The sequence below is a fragment of the Typopeltis vanoorti genome, chromosome 14 (genome assembly GCF_054136105.1).
Source record: "Typopeltis vanoorti isolate ZY-2024b chromosome 14, IOZ_Tvanoo_1.0, whole genome shotgun sequence".
NCBI classification, from domain to species: Eukaryota; Metazoa; Arthropoda; class Arachnida; order Uropygi; family Thelyphonidae; genus Typopeltis; species Typopeltis vanoorti.
In genome coordinates this window covers 89,794,024-89,816,992 of record NC_143562.1, presented here as the reverse complement: position 1 = coordinate 89,816,992, position 22,969 = coordinate 89,794,024, and the positions used below count along the sequence as shown (strand labels likewise).

Sequence of the window (22,969 nt, the reverse complement as noted above, 5' to 3'; positions counted from 1 at the left end):
CCACCACCGAGAAGAGCCGCTCATTTGCGCATCTAAGGGGTAACAGCAACAGCCATGTCTCAGTTACCTTCACAGGCTACGGCGTTGCCATTCATTACCCCAATGCTCAAGCCCCAGGTGACAGCAACAGCCAAGCCTCAGTTAAAACTTCATGGGCTATAGCATTGCCATTCGTCACCCAAGCTCACGGTAATCTTTAGTAAAAGGCGAAAGATTATCACGACCTATGAAGGGAAACCTGAGCAATTCAATATCAAACAGCTCATGCCTTGTTTGATTCTTTTAATTTCTTAGTCCTTATCCTTATAAGGACTGGCATAAAGGGGCGAAGCAGGAATATGCTTTTCATCTTCCCCGTTACCTGTAGAGGACAGTGTAGGGATAAGGTGTTATTGAGCTATTAAAGCTCTGATCATGGCAGGAGGGTAACAGCAATAGCCGAGCCTCAGTTAGAATTTCATTGACTACGGTATTGCCATCCATTACCCTTCAAGGGTATTAATCACCGCATCTCACGGTCGATTAACTCTCTCCATCACTCCAATCCCCACCTCATTTTGACAATTGACATTTATGTCTTTAAGGGTGAAGCAAAACACTTTTCATATTCCCCGCTATCTGTTGTGGTTACAGTGAAGGTAAAATTTACGGGCAGTTTGCTCGCCCTGAATGGGCATGGAGATAATGCATCACTAAAGGAGGCTGATATAGCTTTTGGTCTTCTATGTTTGTATATGTCCGTTGGATCGTATGCTGCAGCATGCTGAACCAAATCGTTGGGGTGTGTGGACGTCTTTAGGAAAAACTTGGTTGCTAAGGATTGTAGAAAAGAGAAAATATAGGGAATATTTGTGTCTCTATGGAGTTGATTGTTTCTAACATACCATGGAGGCGTTCAGAATCAACTCCATAGAGACATTAATGTTAGTATTAGAGGTGTGGCTCCAGGCTGTAGAGGCATAGGGTGATTATAGGACGAATCGTCATCTGGTATAGCTGCAATTTGATTCTGTTGCTGAGTTTGCTATTTATATTAATTGGCGGATAGATCTGAGCTATGGCTTTAGATGCCTTTGCGCACGTAGACTTGATGTGTTGGCTGAAAGATAGCTTTTTGTCGAGAATTACACCCAGGTAATTTGTTTCTGTCTGCCAGGGAATTTTAGTATTGAATACTAACACATCTCCTGCAGGAGACTTTGGCCTTTTTGAGAAAAGAACGGCTGAGCTTTTTAGGGGGTTGACTTCCAATCTCCATTTGGGGAACCAACCCTCCAGCTTTAGAAGGTTTTCTTGAAACTTTCTGGTAACGATGTGGAGTCTGAGAGATCTGGTTAGTATTGCCGTATCGTCCGCATACAGGGCCAAAATGGAAGTCATCGGATTGTGTGGGATGTCTGACATGTATACAGAAAACAGCAATGGAGCCAGTAGAGATATGGCGCTGGAACGATGTAGAACCGTTGATTTTAACTTGCATTGATCTATTCTGAAGATATGAATGGATTAGATGAACCATTTTTAGTGAGGTCCGGCTGAGATAAGTTTGTGCAGGAGTCCAAAATGCCAGATTTTGTCAAATGCTTTGGATTGGTCTAGGAAAACAGCTCCTGTGCACTGTTGCCAGTTGTAACTGGTGGTGATGTATTCGACAATTCTGTGGATTTGCTGGGTAGTACTATGGTGTTGTCGAAAACCAAACCGTTCTTTAGGGAGGATGTTTAGGTCATTTACTGAAGTTTGGAGTGGTGAGAGGATGACCTTCTCTGCAACCTTACCCAGATTGGAGATGAGACTGATTGGACGATAATTCTGCGGTAAGTGTGGGTCTTTGCCTGGCTTATGTATAGGAATCACATCAGCCATTTTCCAGGTGGAAGGAAAATAGTGAAGTCTTAAGATTGCATTTATTATACTGGTCAGGTACACTATAGCTTTTCGAGGCAGCAGCTTGATCACCCTGTTTGAGATGCTGTCTGGTCCAGGAGCTTTATTGTTCTTAAGTTTTTTAATAATATCATATAATTCAACAGGTAATGCGGGTGCAATATGGTCAGCACTGGTATCTGGGAGATTTAATGCATGCCTGACCTGTCTGTGGATTTTGTACAGATGATTGAAATCTAAGTTGTTATAAGAAGGTCCACACAGATGTTGTTACCCTGCATCTGTGTGGACTGGGGGGGAAAGATTAATTTCTTATATAAAATTTATGCACTTTTTTGATAGCTTAATAATTGTATATAATGTTTATGTTTTAAATAAAGCCAATTTTAAGAAAATATCATTTTAAATTAATTAAATATTTATATTGTCATATAATTTTTAATTAATTATATTCTTTTATTGGATATATTGTGACTAAAATCAGACTAGTTAGTTAGCTCATGTTAGATTTATAACCAGAAATACTACTCTTGAAAATTTTGTGAAGTTACCGGTTTAAAAAAATCGATTGCGATGGTGGTAAAGACGACAGTGTTTTGATAAGCTTATTAAGAAGTCTGACAAAGTGGAAGCTCCACTTTTTCACCATGTTTTGGTTTAGAGAACAAAGTTTCCATTCAGCTATGGAGTGGAGATGATGTTGGAGCCACTCGCCCTAACATAAAAATCCTTCGAGTTTTTCAGTTACGAATTTTTACATTCTCACTTTTCAGGTTTAAAAAAAGGTCAATCTTTTTTACTGGTTGAATTGCAAGCAATCTAAACTACACGTCTGCAAACTTTTGTTACCAGCACGCTGATTAACAGTGTCTAAGGCCGTAAAAATGCATAAAATGGATACCCCCCCCCCCTTCGAAGGAATATTTTTCGAAATCAAATTATTTAGTTCAGTATCAAAGAAAATGGATTTATCGGGATTGATCAGCAATGAATAAACTTTCTATATTAAAAAAAGCAATGAATATGTAATTCATTAATATTTTGACAAAATATTAAGTTCTGTCGCGATTACATAAGCTAGGATGTCCGTTTTTATGTCTAATAATAACATGGGTGTATTCTGGAATCGATTTTTCTGTTCAGCTAGTAAGTCCTACTTTCTCCTTATGAGAGAAGGCGCCAATGTGCATAGAAGATGGGATTTTCCTGCATTTTGATGAAAGAGGAAGACGATGAGCATGCACTTAACTATTATTCCTACAGTAAATACCGTAGAAAAATGTTTTCAAGATCTCTTTGGATTGCTTTGCTTTACTAGAACAATACTTTGTGCCAATGGAATATGTATTGCTCCAGGATATCGATGGACAATGCCAAAGTGGTACTGATTATTCAAGAATGATATTAATATCCCATTATGTAGGAAATGAATGTTTGCCGACCATCTGTCACGTATTGGTACCATAGCTATCGTCCTATGTTGAGAAGATCATGTTCTTTCATCTTGAATGACTCTGATTTCAACAGAAATTAATGAATAACCACTTGAAGTCATTTGAGATTATTGTTCTGATTTTGCCCATACAAATTTGTAAAACACCTCAATGGAAAACGAACCAATTGGCACAGTGATTCAATGCACACAGTTTCCAAACCCTAATCATTTTAATAGTCACTCAATGTCTAAAACTGAACGAGACAGCGATTTAGTTTCTTTAAAATGCACCACCACAAGAACTCTGTAAATAAATATTATGCAATTTAAATCCAATGGAGAGAATATTCTCTTTAAATAGGCAATAAAACACCATAGACAACAGCGTAATCTTCACGCCTGTATAAACATAATTATATCCACTTTCTTAAATAGCATCGACAGTTACAGGCAACTTAATAAAACAAGCGACTTGTAATCCAAGACATAGTTTGACAAATGCTAGGATAACTCATTAAATACAGAACAGCTTGTTAATAAGGGGATCGCTGATGCATCCTTAAAACTTGTTCTAAACTTCAGCTTTGAAGAAAACATTGGCTTGTTTCTTTCAATGTGGATTTTAGGAAATAATAATACAAGAACGAAGGAATTTCAGACCCTGTGTAAAACTTTTACCAGTGATTGGCTATTATTCTATTTAAAGCAATAAAAGTGTACTCGTATTCACCATTACTGATTCCCAAAAGAAATTGAACATTTTGCCCATTACTTGGAGTAAGCAATGACCCCATGCGGATAAACAAAGAGGGTGTTCGAAGGCACAAGCTGTTACTGAAGACCAGACATTTCGCAGGTGATGGTGGACGAAACATTCTCATGACAAACGATGGTTAATTTTGAAGCAAAATTGCACGTTCCTACTTGCATGCTCAACAGATAAGTAATGACAGTTAATTTTGCCGAGCACAATCAATCTGTCAGAGGTCGTCCGGATGACAATAGTCACTTAATTTGAGACAAGGCTTCGCTGTCAGCAGATTAAACAGATGAATAATGTTGAGCTAAGTTCTAGGAAAAGACTCTTCTTAAATGGACAAGGAAATGATTAAAGAAAATTAATTTCTTAAACCAACTGTTACACGTCTAGTTATGAGTAAAACAATGTAATAAGCTTGCAAAAAAAATACGGAAAAAAACGGGGATTAAAAAAATTGTCTTTTACAACTTTTCCAAGCTATGTTATGAAAAAAAAACAAAGAAAATGAAATTAATTAAATTCGCGCACAGAGCGGCTTTTTTTTTTCTTACTTTGTATTAAAGTCTTCCTGAAAATTGAAATTAAAACGGAGTCTAATAAATATGCAATAGCTTATTAGACTTAGTCGTTTGCAATAGCTTGCAATTAATGTGGGTCACTTTTTTTCATACAAAGGAAGTTTATTTTCAAAGTGCGATCTACAAATATTATTTTTAACTCAATACTTTAATTAAAAACAGAAATTACAAACGATAAATATTTAATCACTTGGTTCATTTATTTCTAGACGTCTTATATTTACATTTGTAAGACTGCATGATAGCTGTACATAATAAAAACAAATCTAACAGATTACATTGGTGTTGCCAAGTGTGGTAATATTGTGTGTGTGTGTGTGTTCAAAATCGGTTCTACTGTTGATTTTTGTTCTAATAATGAAGTAAAACAAAAATGCGGTAGAAAAACCTGTCAAGCAGGCGCTGTGAAACTTACATTAACCAGTTTCGTTTGGAACTAAGTAGTGCAATACCGAGGCAACTCGTGTGGCAACGGTCCCACACGATATCAATTCACAAATATCAGTTTAACTATCAGGAGATTGAATGGATTTTTTTATTTCTTTCGTATCGGAATTACGAAAACAGGGTTCTCCATTGTCATTTAATGAAAAGAAGATACGCCTTTGTTGTATAAACATACATTTAATTTAGGTGGGATATATAACGGTGTAGCCGCTTTATTTTACTATCTCTCTCTTCACAGATCCTTAAGGCCTTTACAACTGTGCACTCTCGTACTTTTATTACCCCATATAGACTTCTCAAATGAAGCGAGATAAAATTAAACCGACTTCCACTCATAGCAGTAACGACTCCGCCAAAGAATGAACGTGATCCCTTTCGTGGACCAGCATCTCCAACAGCACACTGTGCTCGACTGGAGCTTTCACCGTATAATTTCTCCCAGTCAGCCAGAACAGTCGCTTTGCCCGTAACGCCATTCGTCACGACTGTGTGGTAGGCATCTTAACGAACATAAACAGGCCACAGAGGATTATCCTTCCAGTGACATGAACGTTATCGGATAGACATGATTGGCACCAGGGATTAGAAAGGCTATCTAAAGTCTTGCTCCATGAGGCAACCGCACAGGCGGACAGAACTCCGTGAAACGTTGTGCGAAAGCTATTTAACACTATCAGGCAGCCTTTCAAGACTGAACACGTTTTATATGGAAAGTACTGAATAAGAACACGGCAAAGCGAAGAATAGTAAATGTAAAATAAAACAAGCAAATATATTAAACATTCAGGTATTCGGCATTAATACCCTTCACTTAAGGATGTTTGTTGGCCATTCTTGTACCATTTAATCTGATTAGTTTTCATTCTTCGGTATCAGGGAACTGTCTTACGTGAGTGGATTGTTGTGATGGATTTCTTACAGGGGAAAATGTGGACACAAAGTTACGAAGATGCTCCGAAGGTCATGTAGAAATCAAGACAGGCATGATGAGTTGGACAAAGCTTTAGTTGAGTTGAGAACTATGACGAAAAGTACAAAGGAATCTGGCATTATCTTATTATCTGTGCTAAGCAGAATACTTCCATCAGACAATGCAGCCTAAATTTAAGAAAATAAAATGGAATTAACTACCCAATACTTTTATTAAAAACGACTTATGCTACTGTTTATACTTGAATTTTTCAACCCATTATTAGACCTAATATTAAAGCTAGAGGGCGTCTTGTGCACGTAAGTTTCGTAATAACAGTGTGGTTGGTCTCATGCTTTGACTACCAAGGTATATGTTCTCTTGATGGTTGGGGGAAATCGAAATATTACGGTTGGAAAACTCCGCCGTCTACATATGAATTGGGCCACCACACTGGTCACTTAAAATCCGTACGTTTCAAGCATTTGTAACCGGATTCGAATCGGCGAATTCGAATCTGAACCTGTATATTCATTTTAACTTTAAGCTCATCTTTTTTGATGTCTTATACGATATTTCGTTTCCAATCAACTTTAGTTTCTTCTGAGGTTGGCATTCGTTCAATAACCGACATTTTATTGTACTTTTTATTTGCCAGCAGGATCTTATATACCTGGGAGATACATCAGCTGGAATATGTGATCTCGATTTACCATCATAATGTCGTTTTAGTGCCAATATAAAATTTGGTAGTACGCACCAAATTGCCATTCACCTGTATGCTGATCCTAGTTCGATCAAGTATCCAATTTATTTTCATTGTTAAACCTACACATCCAAATCAACACTTCATCATTCTACGAATACGTAACAAGCATTTAAGGTATTTTCTTAGATTTCTTTAGTAAACAAGAGCATATTTAAAGAAATTAATAAAAAAATCTTTAAAAATATAAAAACGAATAAACTAAGAAGAAACACTTAGTCCACCCATTGTATTGATGCCCTATACGTTTGCAACCTTCTCAAATCAACATTATTATTTGACCCTTCCAGGGAGTCCAAGACTCATTGAGGGCATCGCACCTACTCTACAACTCTCTATCTCCACCGCATCATCTACTGTTCACCATCACTTGTATTTTCACAGACAATCGCAAACATCCATGCCCACGGTGGGATTCGAACCAGCAGCCTTTTGGCCGGATATCGCATACGCTAACTACTCGGCCAACCAGGCCGGCATTATAGCTTTAGATTTTTTTATATTCGAGTTATGCTGCCAAACACAGAACGAAACTTGCATAAGTTGACCATTTTGATGTGAATCCTACACAACAATTATTGGAAAACTAGCCTACATTTAGTACCATAGATGAATAATGTGGTTCCCAGACTTTATAGAACCGTATTTTTAAGCCCACTTCGATCACCTATTTGGAGATGTTAATAAAAAATGAGATTAATAAAGTCAAGCTATTATATAGCTAAGTCTTTCTGTACGAACTTAACGTTTTATGATTACACATCTATGTGCATGATGCTATCATCCACCCCCCGCTCCCTACACACAAATTTTAAGATAGGTGCGAACAATTGTAATAATATCGATAATCATGTTTAACGTAAGGATTTGTTTTTGTTTGTTTCTTATACTTACAACACATTAACTGCTCAATACTTGTTTTAGCAAGAGTTGGTTGATAAGGCGAGATATCGCTTCTACTTTATTTGCTGAGTAATTTTAAATTCGGACCAAGTCGAAAAACATTTCAAAAGCTAACATTATTGCCATACTGCGATGTGGTAATAGTTACTATTTTGTAAGGATTGCTTCTTATATATTCAAAAGAACAGTAGAAATATGCAAGCAAAATAATCTGGCTCACCTCTTTCAAGTGCTATTAATACCAGATCGAAACTGTAAAGATTACAGGAGGTTCTGCGTCTCCTATTTTCAACATCCAAACTTTCACTGCGAGAAATCCCAACAGGAAAAAGCAATAATTTTCATTGTAATCCAAGCCCTTCATCGTTTTAGAGCCAGTTATTAAGAAGTTTTATATCTGTTTCATATAATATTTGATAAGGAATCACTTCACACACGTACATGAAATGGCTGCTTTACATTTAAAGCACTATTAATAAAATACTTCAAAAATTCGATGCACTTAACCGATCCCTCACCACCCTTCTTTATTAGCATTTAAATATTTTCCGTAAATTTTCATCGACCTACTTCTTCTACATGCTTTTAAAACTCGAGATGTTTCTGGCGTCGGAGATACCGTAACTAGTACGGCTCTATGAATCCTCTGCTTTTGGTCATCTGTAGCATACATGACTCTCAGGAGATAGTGGAAACGTAGATAAGATATTTGTACCTCTCATACTTCCTAAGTAATATGGCCACTGAAGCAAACTTAATAGTGTCATAAAATGCGCCATCAAATGTGTAATATTTCTTTTTAATGAGTGTTCAGCCATTAAAGTCATGTTAGTGACCTGTAACGTCTTCTATCCCAAAACTACCCAAGCAAGCTTACCTCACCAACCTGAATGTGTACTTATTGCTATCACAAGCGCTTTGATGAGCTCAGTAATTTCCTGATAGTAAGTAGAGAAATAGGATAGTCGACTAATGAGCAAATAATTTATTTAAAAGAAAGTACAAACATTTTTTTTACATTAAAATATTCAAACCAGAAGGCTAAAAGGAATAGAAATGTAGAAAAGTTGCATGCATAACAAGGCTACAGTTTATTTATTATAAACATAAATTTAAATTTTGAGTCACTTTAAAATCAATTTATAAACCAATCAACAACACTTGCTAATGTATAGTCTAGAAATGTTATACCATTCAACTAGGTCAAAATTTAAAAGGATATATTTTTAGATTTTTTTGGTGTACATTTAAAATTAACTTATACTTTAAAAGAAACGTAATTAGTATCTTTCTAAAAATTTATTTGAAACTAATATTTAAAAAAAATGTGTTTTAATTACTATTTATATAAGATTAAGCGTAATTATCTAAACAAATATGAGTATAATAATCTACTTACAAGGTATGGAAATAAAGCCACGCAGTGCTAATATTAAAATTAAATGAATACTGGGAATTATTTTTCAATGTTCTTAAAACAGAAATACAAAGACAATTTGTCTATAATAATTTTAATCTAAAAAGTATATAGGCATATAGTGATTTTCTTAGAATAAATTTGTATGAAAAACCTAAAAACCAAAAGTAAAAATTTTTAAGCATTTCATATCTTCAATAATAATATCGAAGATATGAACTTATAATGAATATTGAACGTAAAGTGCATGTTAATACGAAAAGATTTACATTTAGAAGTGGTTGGAAAGCGCAGCCGATAACTTGTTTTGATTTTCTGATGTGCGGTCAAAAACATTTAGCAACCATAAACTTTTTTTTTTTCATATTTGCTGGATCTGTGAACAATCCGTTGTTGTAATGATAACTTAAATAGGTAAGATTCATAATAAAGTGGCGTCCAGCTTCATTGAACAGGAATTTACTATAATATTCATTTTAAAAGAAATTTACTAAGATTATTTTCTCTTTCTCGTCTTCATAAACATACAATAGAATTTATTTTTCTCTGTAGCGAATCCGAGGTTATAGAAGTTAGTCCCTTAAACATCGAGTAACAAACACCCTTTGAATACAGTATTCCCTCCCAATTCTCTTTTGGGATGAAATAATTAATGGTGTCGATTGTTCTGTAATGGAAGTAGACAAAAAGGTTGTCGATTGAGTCCGAGTTTCTCTGTTGCCATTCAATGCGATATCTAAATCTAAAGAAAAATACAAATGGACTGTTTCCTGAAAATGAGTTCTTCTGACAATGGCCGAGCATCGGTTGGGATTGCCGTCAGTTGTCCTCTGGAATTTTTTCCATCCCCCTTTCTTATTATATCTTATCCTTATAAGGACTGGCTTAAATGGGCGAAGCAAGAATGCTTTTCATCTTCCCCGTTATCTGTATAAGACAGTATAGGGATAAGGTGTTATTGAGCTATATTAATGCTCTGATCATGGCAAGAGGGTAACAACAATAGCCGAGCCTCAGAACTTCATTGGCTACAGCATTGCCATCCATTACCCTCCAAGGGTATCACCGCATCTCACGGTCGATTCATCCAAACCTTAATGTCTCACCATCATCATAAGCTATTGTTATGGGATTATATTTAAAAAAATAAAAGGATTGCTAATAAATTTAAACAAATTCATTTTAATATTTTGCTAAATATACAAAAACTAATTTAAATAAAATAATATATTTAAGATGCTAATTAATTCAATATGTCTAAATTATAAATCTTAAATAATATCTTTATTATTTCTGCTAATATTAAAACGGTATTTACAGAATTGCATAGTTCTTATGATAATGTCGTTCATTTGATATAACATTTTTGAAGAACGTTTTAATTTTAGCAATATCAGTGCTTTGCAATACTTCTTCGAAACAAACGCTAATCAAATACACGTGCGGGTGCACTGATTAAAAAACGACGATTTCAGTTGTGTTTAGTTAAACAAAAAAATAGAGCATTCCATACAAATATTAAAAACAAAGTATTTTTTTTTAATAACCCGGAAGTGACGTACTAGTGTTCATGACAACAATTGCTTCTTTAATTGCTGCTAAGTGGCAATTCACGGCACATATTTTGAAACAGTAAAAGCAAAATTGCAATATGAACACGTGCACTAAGGGCCTCTATACATATTAGTTACCACTGATATTATCCTTTACTTTAAATACTATAAATAAATTCCTGTCGAAAAATTCAGTTATGTATACGTTCTAGTTTCAATGTGTATAAACCCTTAAAGTGCATTCTCATCTATTCCAGATATCACCCATAGCTTGAGGAACTTTGTGCCAACCCCTAAAAGTGCCCTATTCTTAGAGGAGCTCAGTACCAGTAGTATAAAGGAGAGATCGGTAGAGACAGACTTATCGTTGGATGACTACTGGAGCGTTGGTAGTCCTAGTCCCGTGTTACCGACTTTTGGCAACACCACTGCAAGGAATGTCACCATTCAACTGGGCCAAACGGCTTATCTTCATTGTATTGTCAACAACTTAGGAGACAAAACGGTAAGTGAAATAAAAATACCCACACGTGTTCTAAAAATTCTGGATTCAGAATATAAAATTAATTATTTTTTTAAAAAAACTATTTTGTTCTCCCTTGATTGTCATTAATTCTCTAATGTCTTGCATTTTTCATGCTGTCAATTTGCAACTTAAATTCCCTCTTGATTGCAAATAGCGTTGCATGAATTTTTAATTGTTGTACTAAAAACCTAAATTGCAAAACGTGCTTCAATAGCTAGCACATGACTCTGAATTCCTTTTTTTTTATTTTTATTTTTTATTTCCAATGCTAATATCATTACTTATTTATAAACCTTGAATAGATAATTTAGATGTTCCAAGTCTCGTTAGTTTGAATATTTTACAAGTAACTAAGTGTCTATATATTATGTACCGAATTTTAAATAGGCAGTTTGAGGCCATCTAAGGGTTATATTTTCACTTGACCTTTAACCGGAAAATATAATTTATATTCGGGTAGCCAATTAATCTCCTAATTGATGTTTCATTAATCTTCAACAACAGTATAGGAAATGAGATCTTCCTGGGCAACTGAAATTAATTCTGTTTCCCATTTGCTATTCGCAATTGTGACTTCAACAAACCAGAGGATTTTCTGAGAGTTAATTAGAGAAGCGAATCCTACATAGAAATGTGTTCGTTCATCTAAAACTTCCTTCTCTGCGGTGAATTTCAGAGTTTGCGAATAAAATAATTTTCTGTACTAAGCTGTTGAGATTATCCAACTTTGAAGATTACTTGCTACAGAAGATTTAGGCGAAAAAATAATTTTTCGCCTAAAAATTCTAAATGAATAAATCTTGCAATATCCTTCATTCTGTAAAGGAGAAATCCTTTAACCCTAATTACCTTTTTTTATTTCTTTGGGAAATCGGTTACCAGCTAGTAAATCCACCTTCCATCGCTGATAGTTAAGTTCATCGCCACCAGGATTATTACATTCACATATGATATAGTATAATTTGGAAATGGGTCTCTTTTTATCTAAATGTACATTAAGTTCATTGGTTAATCAGCATTTCTGCGCCCATAACGGGTTTTTATATTTAATTCCTGTTTATTCTTGATAGAACACACAAAATTTATTATCTACGACAACACTGTGTTGTTAATAAAGACAACATACACCCTAATTCATTGGTTCTTGATAGAATTAGGGGTGTATGTTAATAGAACCATTCGATCACATAGTAGATTGCATGCACATTGTACTGTTGCCATGAAATTAATCGTGATATTATTATAAACAAAACAATGCAATTTATGTCACAGAGGTATTTGAATCTGATTGATCAGATAATTAGCTTACCTTGTTTTCCAGTAGAAACTTCCAAACCGGTGTATAAAAAATTAAAGTTTAGATATTTGCAAACTGATGTTCTTATCTTCAAAGATAATGGAATCTAAACAAACAAAAGCATAATAAGTATAATAAGAAAATTAAATTTTTATATTTATTTAAAAATTTAGTCACTAAAAAGACACCTATATCTGTCTAACATAAATAACATATAAATTTTACATGTTAACGCTTAAGAATAGAGAATGGAGGGAAAGAAATATAAGTCCTTTTTAGGACTTCCAGAGTAACAAATGGTAATGCTCTGGCCAATGAAGTTTTAACTGAGGCTCGGACATTGCCATTACCCAACCATGACTAGAGCTATTAGCTCAATAACACCCTATCCACACAGAGTTTCTTCCTTCAGATGACGGGATATAAAGAGTCAAGGACTCAGTCCATCTCCCACTTCTTTTAAGAACTTAAGAATAGAAGAAAAGAGAATGCGACTTTTGATGAGAACAGACGTGTTATTTTAGACCTAGCCTGATTACCTTGCATACAAGGTTTCTCAGTAATCTCACACTGCACTGGTGCTAACACAGTGTGATTTCTACTGTCTTCACCTCTGCACGAAATGTGCAAGAGGTCACATGGCCGGCAGGCCCCACCCGCAATGAGGACCAGTGGTGGATTTAAGGTTTTATAGGGAGGTAGGTTTCTAAACTGTGGTCAAGTAAGATATCGATACTCCTTTTCCCCAATTAGTAGGTTGCAACAAGACTTTGCTAGTAGACCCACTCAGTCTACAGGACACTTGATGGCGGGCTTCAAGCCCTGCGGGATTATACACTGCTAGTAGTCCATCTAAGTCTACAGGATACTTTGCTGGCAGGCCCCTAGCCCTGAAGGATTATTTATACTGCTATTAACCAATTTCTGCTGGCAGGAAATCGCCAATTTCACATGGAAAAAATCAAAGAACAGATCCTTAATAGGGAGCAGTCCCTAGAGGTACTCAAACTCATAATAGGCAAGTTAGAATCTGACCGGCCAGGATTTATAAAACAATATATTCACTCTAATGATTAGGATGGAGATGAGGAGGAGAATGAGATCTCACAAGATGAACTCATTGCTGCTCTGTCGCAAAATTCCCTTGTCAAAACATCTCTCAAGGGGAGCACTCTAACAAAAGAAGAACTATAGAAGACCAGATGGATGAAGACATACCAACATTAGAAGTCCCGAGGACACCGAAAAGGTTCCACCAGTATACTAAGGGACAAGGACAAATGGACCACTGTCACATCAATCCTTAGGGAACATAAAATCTCATATTCCTGGGCTAAAAATCAAGATGAAGGAGTCAAAAACCAGCGAGCCTCAGTCAATGGCTACAGACAGCTGACAAGATTAATGGATAACAAGTCTTCCATATCACACTTTTGCTTTACCCAGTGAAAAGAATCTCAAATCACTGCTGATCTTATGAGTCGGAGTCCAACACCAGCGAAAAGGAAGCAGGATGCTCAGGACAGATAAACGGCCAATGCCACTGGTACTCGTAGAAATTGATAATACACAGAAAGAGATATATGAACTGGCAACGATCTGCTGTGTGATCTAAACCATTACTCAGAATATCTACTGAACCACTAAGGAAAAAGTCGGCAGCTGGGCAGTGCCAAAGGTTTGGCCAACGTCCAAAAACTTTGCAAGGCAAATTCCAGGTGTTTAAAATGCGGCGAGGGCCACCAGACCGTCATGTGTACCAAGCCAATATCCACACCAGCTAAATGCGCCAACTATGGAGGACCTCACACCTCCAACTACAAGGGATGCATTACACACCCAAATAACCGAGGATTAGCAAAACCTACCCTTCCAAAACATTTTAGAGATGCTCAAGACAGCCGTGAAAGTCGCGCACCGGTCCAAATTATCTCCAGTTTGACAACTCATGAAAGGAAATAAATGCCTAAAACTTATGCAGAGGCAGCACGAACAAAGGCTGCTCCATCTCATGACCATATAGGCTCAAATCTAACATCAGTACTAACTGCCTCACTAGCTAACATGTTACAAGAATTCAGTATGACAAATCCTTCGCCGTACTCCACGAAAAGATTCCTACAAGGTACCCACTCAATTCTGACAGCCCTCAATAATGAATAAAAGAAAATTCCATCCCAACTCTCTCATGATCACTGCATGGAACGCCAATGGACTTAGTAACAAAATCCTAGAACTGCAAGAGTTAACCCACAGACACAATCCTGACATAATACTAGTAAATGAAACACATCTCAGGCCAGCTAATAACCAAATTACGGAACTATATTATGTACAAAACAGATAGACTCACCAGCAGCGGAGGAGGAACAGCTATATACATTAAAAACTACCTAAGCCACAATGTTCTGACCAATCCACAAACCAAGATATAATAGGCATTGAAGTTCATAACAACAATGCTGACAGGATCAAAATCTATGCTGTATATAATTCACCCAGCATTCCATTACTGGTATCTGACTTAGACACCATTCTCGGCTTCACAGACTCCATCATCATGGCTGGTGACTTTAACGCCAAACATACAGCCTGGCATAGCTCCACAATTAACGACAAAGTTCGAACTCTAAACCATTACTCAATGCAATTGTTGTAACTGGACCCACGGAGCCCACCCATCACAGCTCAATTGGAAGTTCAGATGTACTTGACATAGTCGTCCTCAAAAACATCAGATACCAATATCAGCTGGAAACAATAAATGAACTATCGTCCGATTACAACCCTATTCTGTTTCAACTTGGTACACAAGAACAATTCTCCCCTCCCCACTCTTTCATATCTTGGGACAAACTCTCCAGAATCCTACCTGATCACATTGGCCCAGTCCCTGCTATTCACACTAAAGAAGGAATAGAATTGGTTGCAAACAACCTTACCAGTCAATTCAAAAATGCAATAAAGTCAATTACCCCAACTACAGTCTTTCACACAAGTGGTCGGATCCCGGAGGAAATCATGGATTTAATTAGACTGAAAAATAAAACCAGAAAGAGGTACCATAACACAAGCGACCTGCTAGATAAAATAAATTTGAATAAATTAAACAGACAAGTACGAGAAGCCCTCCAAAAACATCGAAACCAAGAATGGGAATCTAAGCTAACGAAATTAAACCCAAAAGACAACTCCATTTGGAAGTTTCTGAGAACCTTCCGCACTAAGACAACTTTTACCCCCAATTCAGACCACGAAAGGAACAGCCCATACTGACAAGGAAAAGGCAAAGGCTCTGGCTGACAGCTTGGAAACTCAATGCAACCCCTCATATGAAAATTTGAACATCAATCTCATCTACACGATTCACCGCTGAATCGGGCAGACCATAACACAACAAAAAGAAGACCTAGAACTTCTCACACCCACTTCTCCAACAGAAGTTATAAATATCATAACCCACCTGAACAATAATAAAGCTCCAGGTTCATATGGAATTACAAACAAAATAATCAAACTACTCCTCAGAAAAGCCATTGTACATCTAGTCAACATAATTAATGCCATCCTCAGGCTCAAATATTTCCCTTTAACATGAAAGACAGATGTCACACCAATCAAAAATATTGGAAAACCCACCCAACTTCCTGAAAGCTACAGACCTATCAGTCTTCTGTCCAGCCTTGGAAAGATTGCAGAAAAAGAAATCCTTACTCAGCTTCAGTCACAAACGGACCAACTACGTATAATCCCAAATGAGCAATTTGGATTTAGAAAAAACCACTCCACCGTTCAGCAGATCCACAGGCTGATCGAATTCATCTCCGAAGGCTTCAACCGGAACCTTCACACAGCTGCGGTCTTCTTAGATGCTGCGAAGGCTTTTGATAAGGTGTGGTATCAGTGTTGTCTCTACAAGCTCATCACATTCAATATGCCTACTCTAGTTAAATTAATTCACTCTTACCTCAAGACAGATACATGCAGGTGAAAATAAATGAAACTATCAACCAGACGCAAGGTTCTGGCGGGAGTACCGCAGGGCTCACTCTTGGCCCCCTTGCTGTTTTCTATCTATATAGCTGATATCCCTCAAAACCAAAGCTCAACAATCACTGCATTATATGCAGATGATACTGCATTATTAGCAAGATCTCTCAGCCCCAAACTAGCTATCAAAAGACTCCAAAACATATTCACACACTAGAGAAATGGTTGATGGACTGGAGAATCCAAGTCATCCCACAGAAGAGTTCAGCCATACTGTTCACTAGAAAGAATCCTCAAATCAAGGAAGATATACATTTACTAGGTGTTAAAATCCCATGGCAAAATACAGTCAAATATCTCGGCGTAATTCTTGATAAAAAAACTACAATTCACCAATCATATAGAACACATAAGTTCAAAGACATCCAAAGTAATAGCGCAGCTCTACCCATGATCAACAGAAAAAGTAAATTCGATACTCAGAAGAACAAACTACTCATATACAAGATGGTAATACGCCCAGTCATCACTTACGCATCTCCTGCATGGAGTCATACTTCGAACACAAATATTCAAAAGCTGCAGAGAATACAGACCAAATGTCTGAGAATGAGATTGGATGCCCCGTGGTTTATCAGAAACTCCCAAATTCACAAAGAAGTCAACATTACCTACATAACATTTCTCCTTCACGACCTAGCTGAAACATTCTTCATCAAGGCAATTAATCATCCGGACCCACTGATCAAGCAAGCTTCAGACTATAATGAAGCAGATTTCTGCAGATACAAGAGATCCAAGTCAATTCTATGCTCAGCTGAACACAGTTAATCTCGCTGCCCTTTCAGGGCGAGCTTAAAGCTCAATAATTCTCCACCCAAGGAACTTTCCTTTTCAGATGGAGGGGAATATGAAAAGTATTTATGCTTCACCCATCAAGTCAGTATCGTTCTGTGTTAAGAATAGAAGGCTCGGAGTGGCGGTTCGACCGTGAGATGCTGGTGATCAATACCCTTGAAGGGTAATGGATGGCAATGCTGTAGCCAATAAAGTCCTAACTGAGGCTCGGCTATTGCTGTTACCCTCCTGCCATGATCAGAGCTTTAATAGCTCAATAACATCTTATACCTACACTGTCCTCTACAGATAACGGGGAAGATGAAAAGCATTCTTGCTTCGCCCCTTTAAGCCAGTCCTTATAAGGACTATTAAGAATAGAATTGATACGTTGCTCAAAAAGCGAAATTCTCGTGTAAAAAAAGGGAAATTTCAGTACTGAGAAAGTAGGAGTTTAACGCAATTTAGGAATGGCTGACAATATTTTTGTGCATTAATATTTAACAATGAAATACAATATCAATGCATTAATTACTTATAATTTAGACTGTTATGTTATATAATACGAAATACTTGTGTGCAAAATTCTTTATAAATTAGCAATAATAATTGAAGAAAAACATCCTTAGACAAACGTGATGAGTAATACTAAATTTATCCTCTATTTGCGCATGCCCAGATGACCCACCAAGCGCTTGTCTGATAAGCGAAACAAATGCCTCTACCCGTCCTTTGTCTACTACTTAAAGATTATTTTTTTTTTTGTTTGTAGTCAAGAGGATATCTGGTCTCAAGAAGCTAAAATGTCTGCATAGCCCTATAGATTACTCATGATATAGCAAATTATACTTCTAATCACATTTGTGGCAATAATAAGAGGGAAATTACAGGCACGTTTATGTTGGCTTCACTTAAAGCGATAATTATTTCATTTGCAAAAGGGACAAAAGACACAAAGGAGAGAGAGAGAGCTATTAAAGTCGTCCAATCAAATGAAAAGCTCAAGCAGTATTTGAAAAGACCACACTGGAGGAAGCACATTAAAAATCCGTATGGTATATTGCGTCAAGGACAAAACCTCACTCCATGAAAAACAATCGAAACAAACACAAAGAATGCCAACTGTTAATCCTGAAAATTATTCGAATGGATCCCAAATTAAACAGTTTATACTATGCGATATTATAAACACTACATACAACAATAATATCAGTAGTGTATTGTTCTGTTTACAATGATAATTATACAACTTATTCTTGACTTAATGCAAGATTTTATACCTGGTAAAGCAGAAAATATAAAACGTAAGCTCGCAATTTAAGTCTTACACGATATTTTTAGCTATTTATGTATCGATGCATATAACGTAGTGTAGAAGCCTCAACCAACACCCGATGCATGAAATAAAAGGCGAAACAAGACATTGAATTCCATTTAATCCCATAAAACGAGTTTACTGTGACATCATAGAGGTAATGTTTCTTTAAAAATGTCTACATTTTACTTCCTGAACATTTTACTGAAGGATCAGAGAATTTTCCCCTAATTATTGTAGTCCCCTTAAACCTCAATTTAGTGAGAAGACAGTATAGCTACAAATGTTTGAATTCCAGATATTTTGTTTTCTCAAAGACCAATTACATACTTAAATGCCCCCCCCCCCCCTCCTGTTGGTGTTTGAAAAGAATTAATTATATCGCATCTGTTGCATAAGATAGGAACTGTAAACGCATTCGATGTATATTTAATAGAAGATGCTCTAAGACAGCCTATAGAAACATTTCTACTAAGGTTATTTTTGAGAGGAGGCGTATATGAATAAATATAATAAAAAGAAATCTCCCGATACCTTCACACTCCCCCAAAGAGTAGGAGGAACTACCAAATACACACCAAATGGAAATTGATAGCTAGCTGGTCACTATCACCGAAGTTGAGGGTATAACTCGGCGCGTTAGATAGGAGATAATGTTTTTAATTTAAACTAATATTTGTGTATATACGTGGGTATTGAAGGGTGGTCTGATCTGCTAACTATCGCTTTTTAAAACGGTAGAAAAAGCTCTTAGATGTCGTTAAACTCTAGACTCTACAAACGCCTAGAAAGTTGACTTCAAGTCAGTGACTACAATCAAATTCGTAGAGGCGCCATCTGGAGGCCAGATTTATGTCCTCAGATGGATTCATAACAGCGGTAAGTATGCTCCACAGAAACACGTGATCATATTTTCTTGCCTGGCTTTAGTCGAACAGCAACGCTGATCTCCAGTGAGTGACCTCTGGTGACACTTAGTTGCACCTGCTCTGGCGAGGCTAATCCGTGTTCTCAATCACTGATGGTTGATATCCCTTAAGTGTCATTAGGTGTCTCCTAACTGAAGCGATGTATCTTCTTGCCTACCAGGGTTGTTACAGCGTCATTTGCAGACATCTGATTAGTGTCATCAGATGAACGGTGTCACTTCTCTCCACCTTTGCCGTAATTAATACTCGGCTGTAAATACCGCTCGGAATTACTGCAGTTTTTTTTTTTCTCCGTCTTTATGTGGCAAGTACGGTACCTCGATGTAGATAGACCCCATTTAACGTATCGAGTTTGTATCTCCGATATTTTATCCGACCAAAGAATTTCTTTGTTTAATTATATTACCAGTAGACAACTCTTTCCTTGGAGTCAATTTTCTAGACAAATTACAAAAAAAAAAAAAAACTGATCAGGTTTCTTTTTTGAGGTTCAAATACAAAACCTTAGTGTGCAAAAAACACAGTGTGTTTAGGGAAAATAATCTTGTAATTACAATTTAATTTTTATCAGAATAACTTAAATTTCCCGGTAGACAACACAGATACGATCAATTAAAAAAATAATTAATCAAGAATGAGACGCACTGAACTAAATCCATGGTTATCTGATAGCAAGATACAAAAGGATCCCATTTTTGTGTGTTACCAAGTATTCAGCGAGGGGAACCTGGACTGCGCATGCGCTAATTCACCCCACATTTACAAGGTACAGTTTACCTGATATTGTGGATTAAAGTTATTTGCTTTAAACTCTTCCTCATGTATATTACATTCACAAAGAATAGTGTAAGCCGATCCTGTTTCGTTACAGATTTCGTCTTGGCGATTTAAACTGACAGAACTTTCAAGGAAGCTATAGAGATATTTAAAACATTATCATGATCACAATGATTATCAGTTTCAACTCATTTAAAACTCATATTAAATGCACTAATCAAAGATTTATGGCACAGAAGCAGTTACCTTAAATGTCCAATCACAGAAACGTATACGATTTGCCCTCTTGGCTCCACTGATGCAATTCTGTTTCACTTTCTGACAATAATTTTGACGTAATAACACGTTCGAGTGTTTAAATATTCTAAAATTATAGTGCACCTGCTTATGTATCTAATGGAACAAAAAAAAATTATTTTCACATGAAAGAGCAAAGTGGACATCGTTCAAATGCTCCTAAAATAATCTTTAATTCATTCAGTGCTTCGTATTGATGTTACTGAGTCATTATCCTTTAAATATACAAAATACGCCGAAATACAATTACTTCTAAGTCTCAAGGACACGATCGATCTAGTCCAAGATAAATATTATAATATTGCGTAGGCGTAATAATGAGGATACACCCCTAGAGGGCGCTCCATTTACAAAACGATTTTAAATGTAGCACGAAAATATTCTGAAACTTTGAAGTGAATACTTGTATGAATAGCTGAATGCAACCAGAAAGAGTCCTTTGTTTAAAGTCTTGTGGACGTATTTGCATCTGTCTTCTTTTATTAGACGGATATTTCATTCATCCTTGACCATTCTTGGTTTGTCTTTCATCGGATAAGTGATTTCGAATACATTCGCTCTCTTCGGTTATCGCTAAAAACTAGATATATAACAATGTACAGCAACAATCAGGTTATAAAATGCTCGCTCATTGTTAAAATTTTCAATTAGCATTTAAGTGCAAATTATGCACATTAGTGCCTAATTTCATAGATGAAATTGATAGATTTTCTGTACATCAGATTTACATATCAATGTGTAGTAGACTGTACACTACAAGTATTCGGTAATGATTATCAGCGATGGCAAAAAACACACTAGTCACAAACATGATTAATACATACGACCTCAAAATGTCTCTGTCAACTCCTAGGAAATCCCATCTTTCATTTTCAATTCAAAACGATTGCAATATCATAAAGCACTTCCTGTTTCAAATTCCTTATTCAACATGCGCGCACACGTGGCTTAAACTAGACTCAAACCCCGAAAATTCGGAAGTAGCAGAGAGCATCTTTCTACTCAACTGGGGTCTCGCCTACTCATTAATGAGGTTACATCGTAGAAGTATTACATCCCACTTGTCGTACTCGAGAAAATGAAGAAGCTATTTCATATTGAAGTGAGAAACAGCCATGGCACCCATCCTAATGAGATTTAGGATCTCCTTTCTCTGCGATGCCTACAGCAATCCTGGGGGGCCTTCTTCCCACATGCGTACGATAGCGATCAATGGGAATTTTGGAGCATTCTTCTGTAGGCACGTAATGAGGTCCTGGACTGTTGTGGGGCGCACATTACTTAACCTCACCGGTTTCATCCCACAGGTGTTCAATAGGGTTGAGATCAGAGCTCTGTGGAGACCAGTCAAGTGTGGTGACGTTCATGTCCACAAAACACCCAGTTACAGCAGCAGCCTCATGACACGGTGCATTGTCTTGCTGAAAGAAACAGTGATCTGTTCCGTAAAGTAGGAAGCATTGCATTGTCCAGAATGTTCAGATACCTCTTGGAGTTCAGAGTTCGCCACAAACAGAAGTCCGAAGCCAAACTAGGACACAAGGAACCATAGAATCACACCTCCACCTCCGAATTTCATAGTTGGGATTACGCAACCTAGTAAGAGACGTTCAGTAGACATCTGCCACCCCCCACCCATCTTCTTGATGGAGGGTGTAGCAGAATTCATCACTCCATAACACATTTTCCAAGCTTCGACATCCACTGAAGACGACGTAGCAATGTTGGTTCGGGTAATGTGGAGTTTGCATATTGCTTTCCTACCATGGAAACCCATTTGAGCCTCGGTTCTGAAAGGTTTTGTGCTGATTCGGGTTCCATCGATGCTCGGAACTCCGTATTCAACTTCTCGGCTGACGAATGGCTTTTTATCCATATTATCCTTCGTAGCACCCTAAGGTCAGTTTCGGTGAGTCGTCCCCTAGGGGTAGCATTTCCAGATAACATTTCCCTGCGCTTCCATCTCATTATGGTTGTTGACCGACTTGGGATGGCCCAATTTGTCGATCAGATAGGTCTGCAATATGACATCCTATCACAACCCCATCCCGGTCTTTCCGCCAGTTCTCTTCTCGCAGCGATTTCACGCTGACACAGTTGCACTGGACTTGGGAGCATCGCACTCCTTCAATTTATACCGGCAACAAACACGTGACTCATTGCATGCCATGATGCGCCTTGCCTATTGAGATGTCTGTTGACTTTTTTCCATGCAGTGTATACAGCGATTACTTAAAATTGTGATACAAAACATTAGCTGTTGAAAAAAATATTATCCAAAGGGATTATCTCGTGAATATTTCAGGATAACGAATGTTTAATCAAATATTTGTGGGTAGTTAGCT

General features: G+C 36.9%; 1 protein-coding gene across 1 annotated transcript in view; it reads left to right on the top strand.

Annotated features, from left to right (window-relative positions):
* The window catches only part of LOC150099748 (kin of IRRE-like protein 1), a 137,758-nt gene that overhangs the window by 53,460 nt on the left and 61,329 nt on the right, over window positions 1-22,969 (top strand). The window contains exon 2 of the mRNA XM_090403486.1: window positions 10,914-11,161. Within this exon, the coding sequence (XP_090259612.1) occupies window positions 10,914-11,161 (248 nt within the window). The remainder of the gene's footprint in view (window positions 1-10,913; window positions 11,162-22,969) is intronic.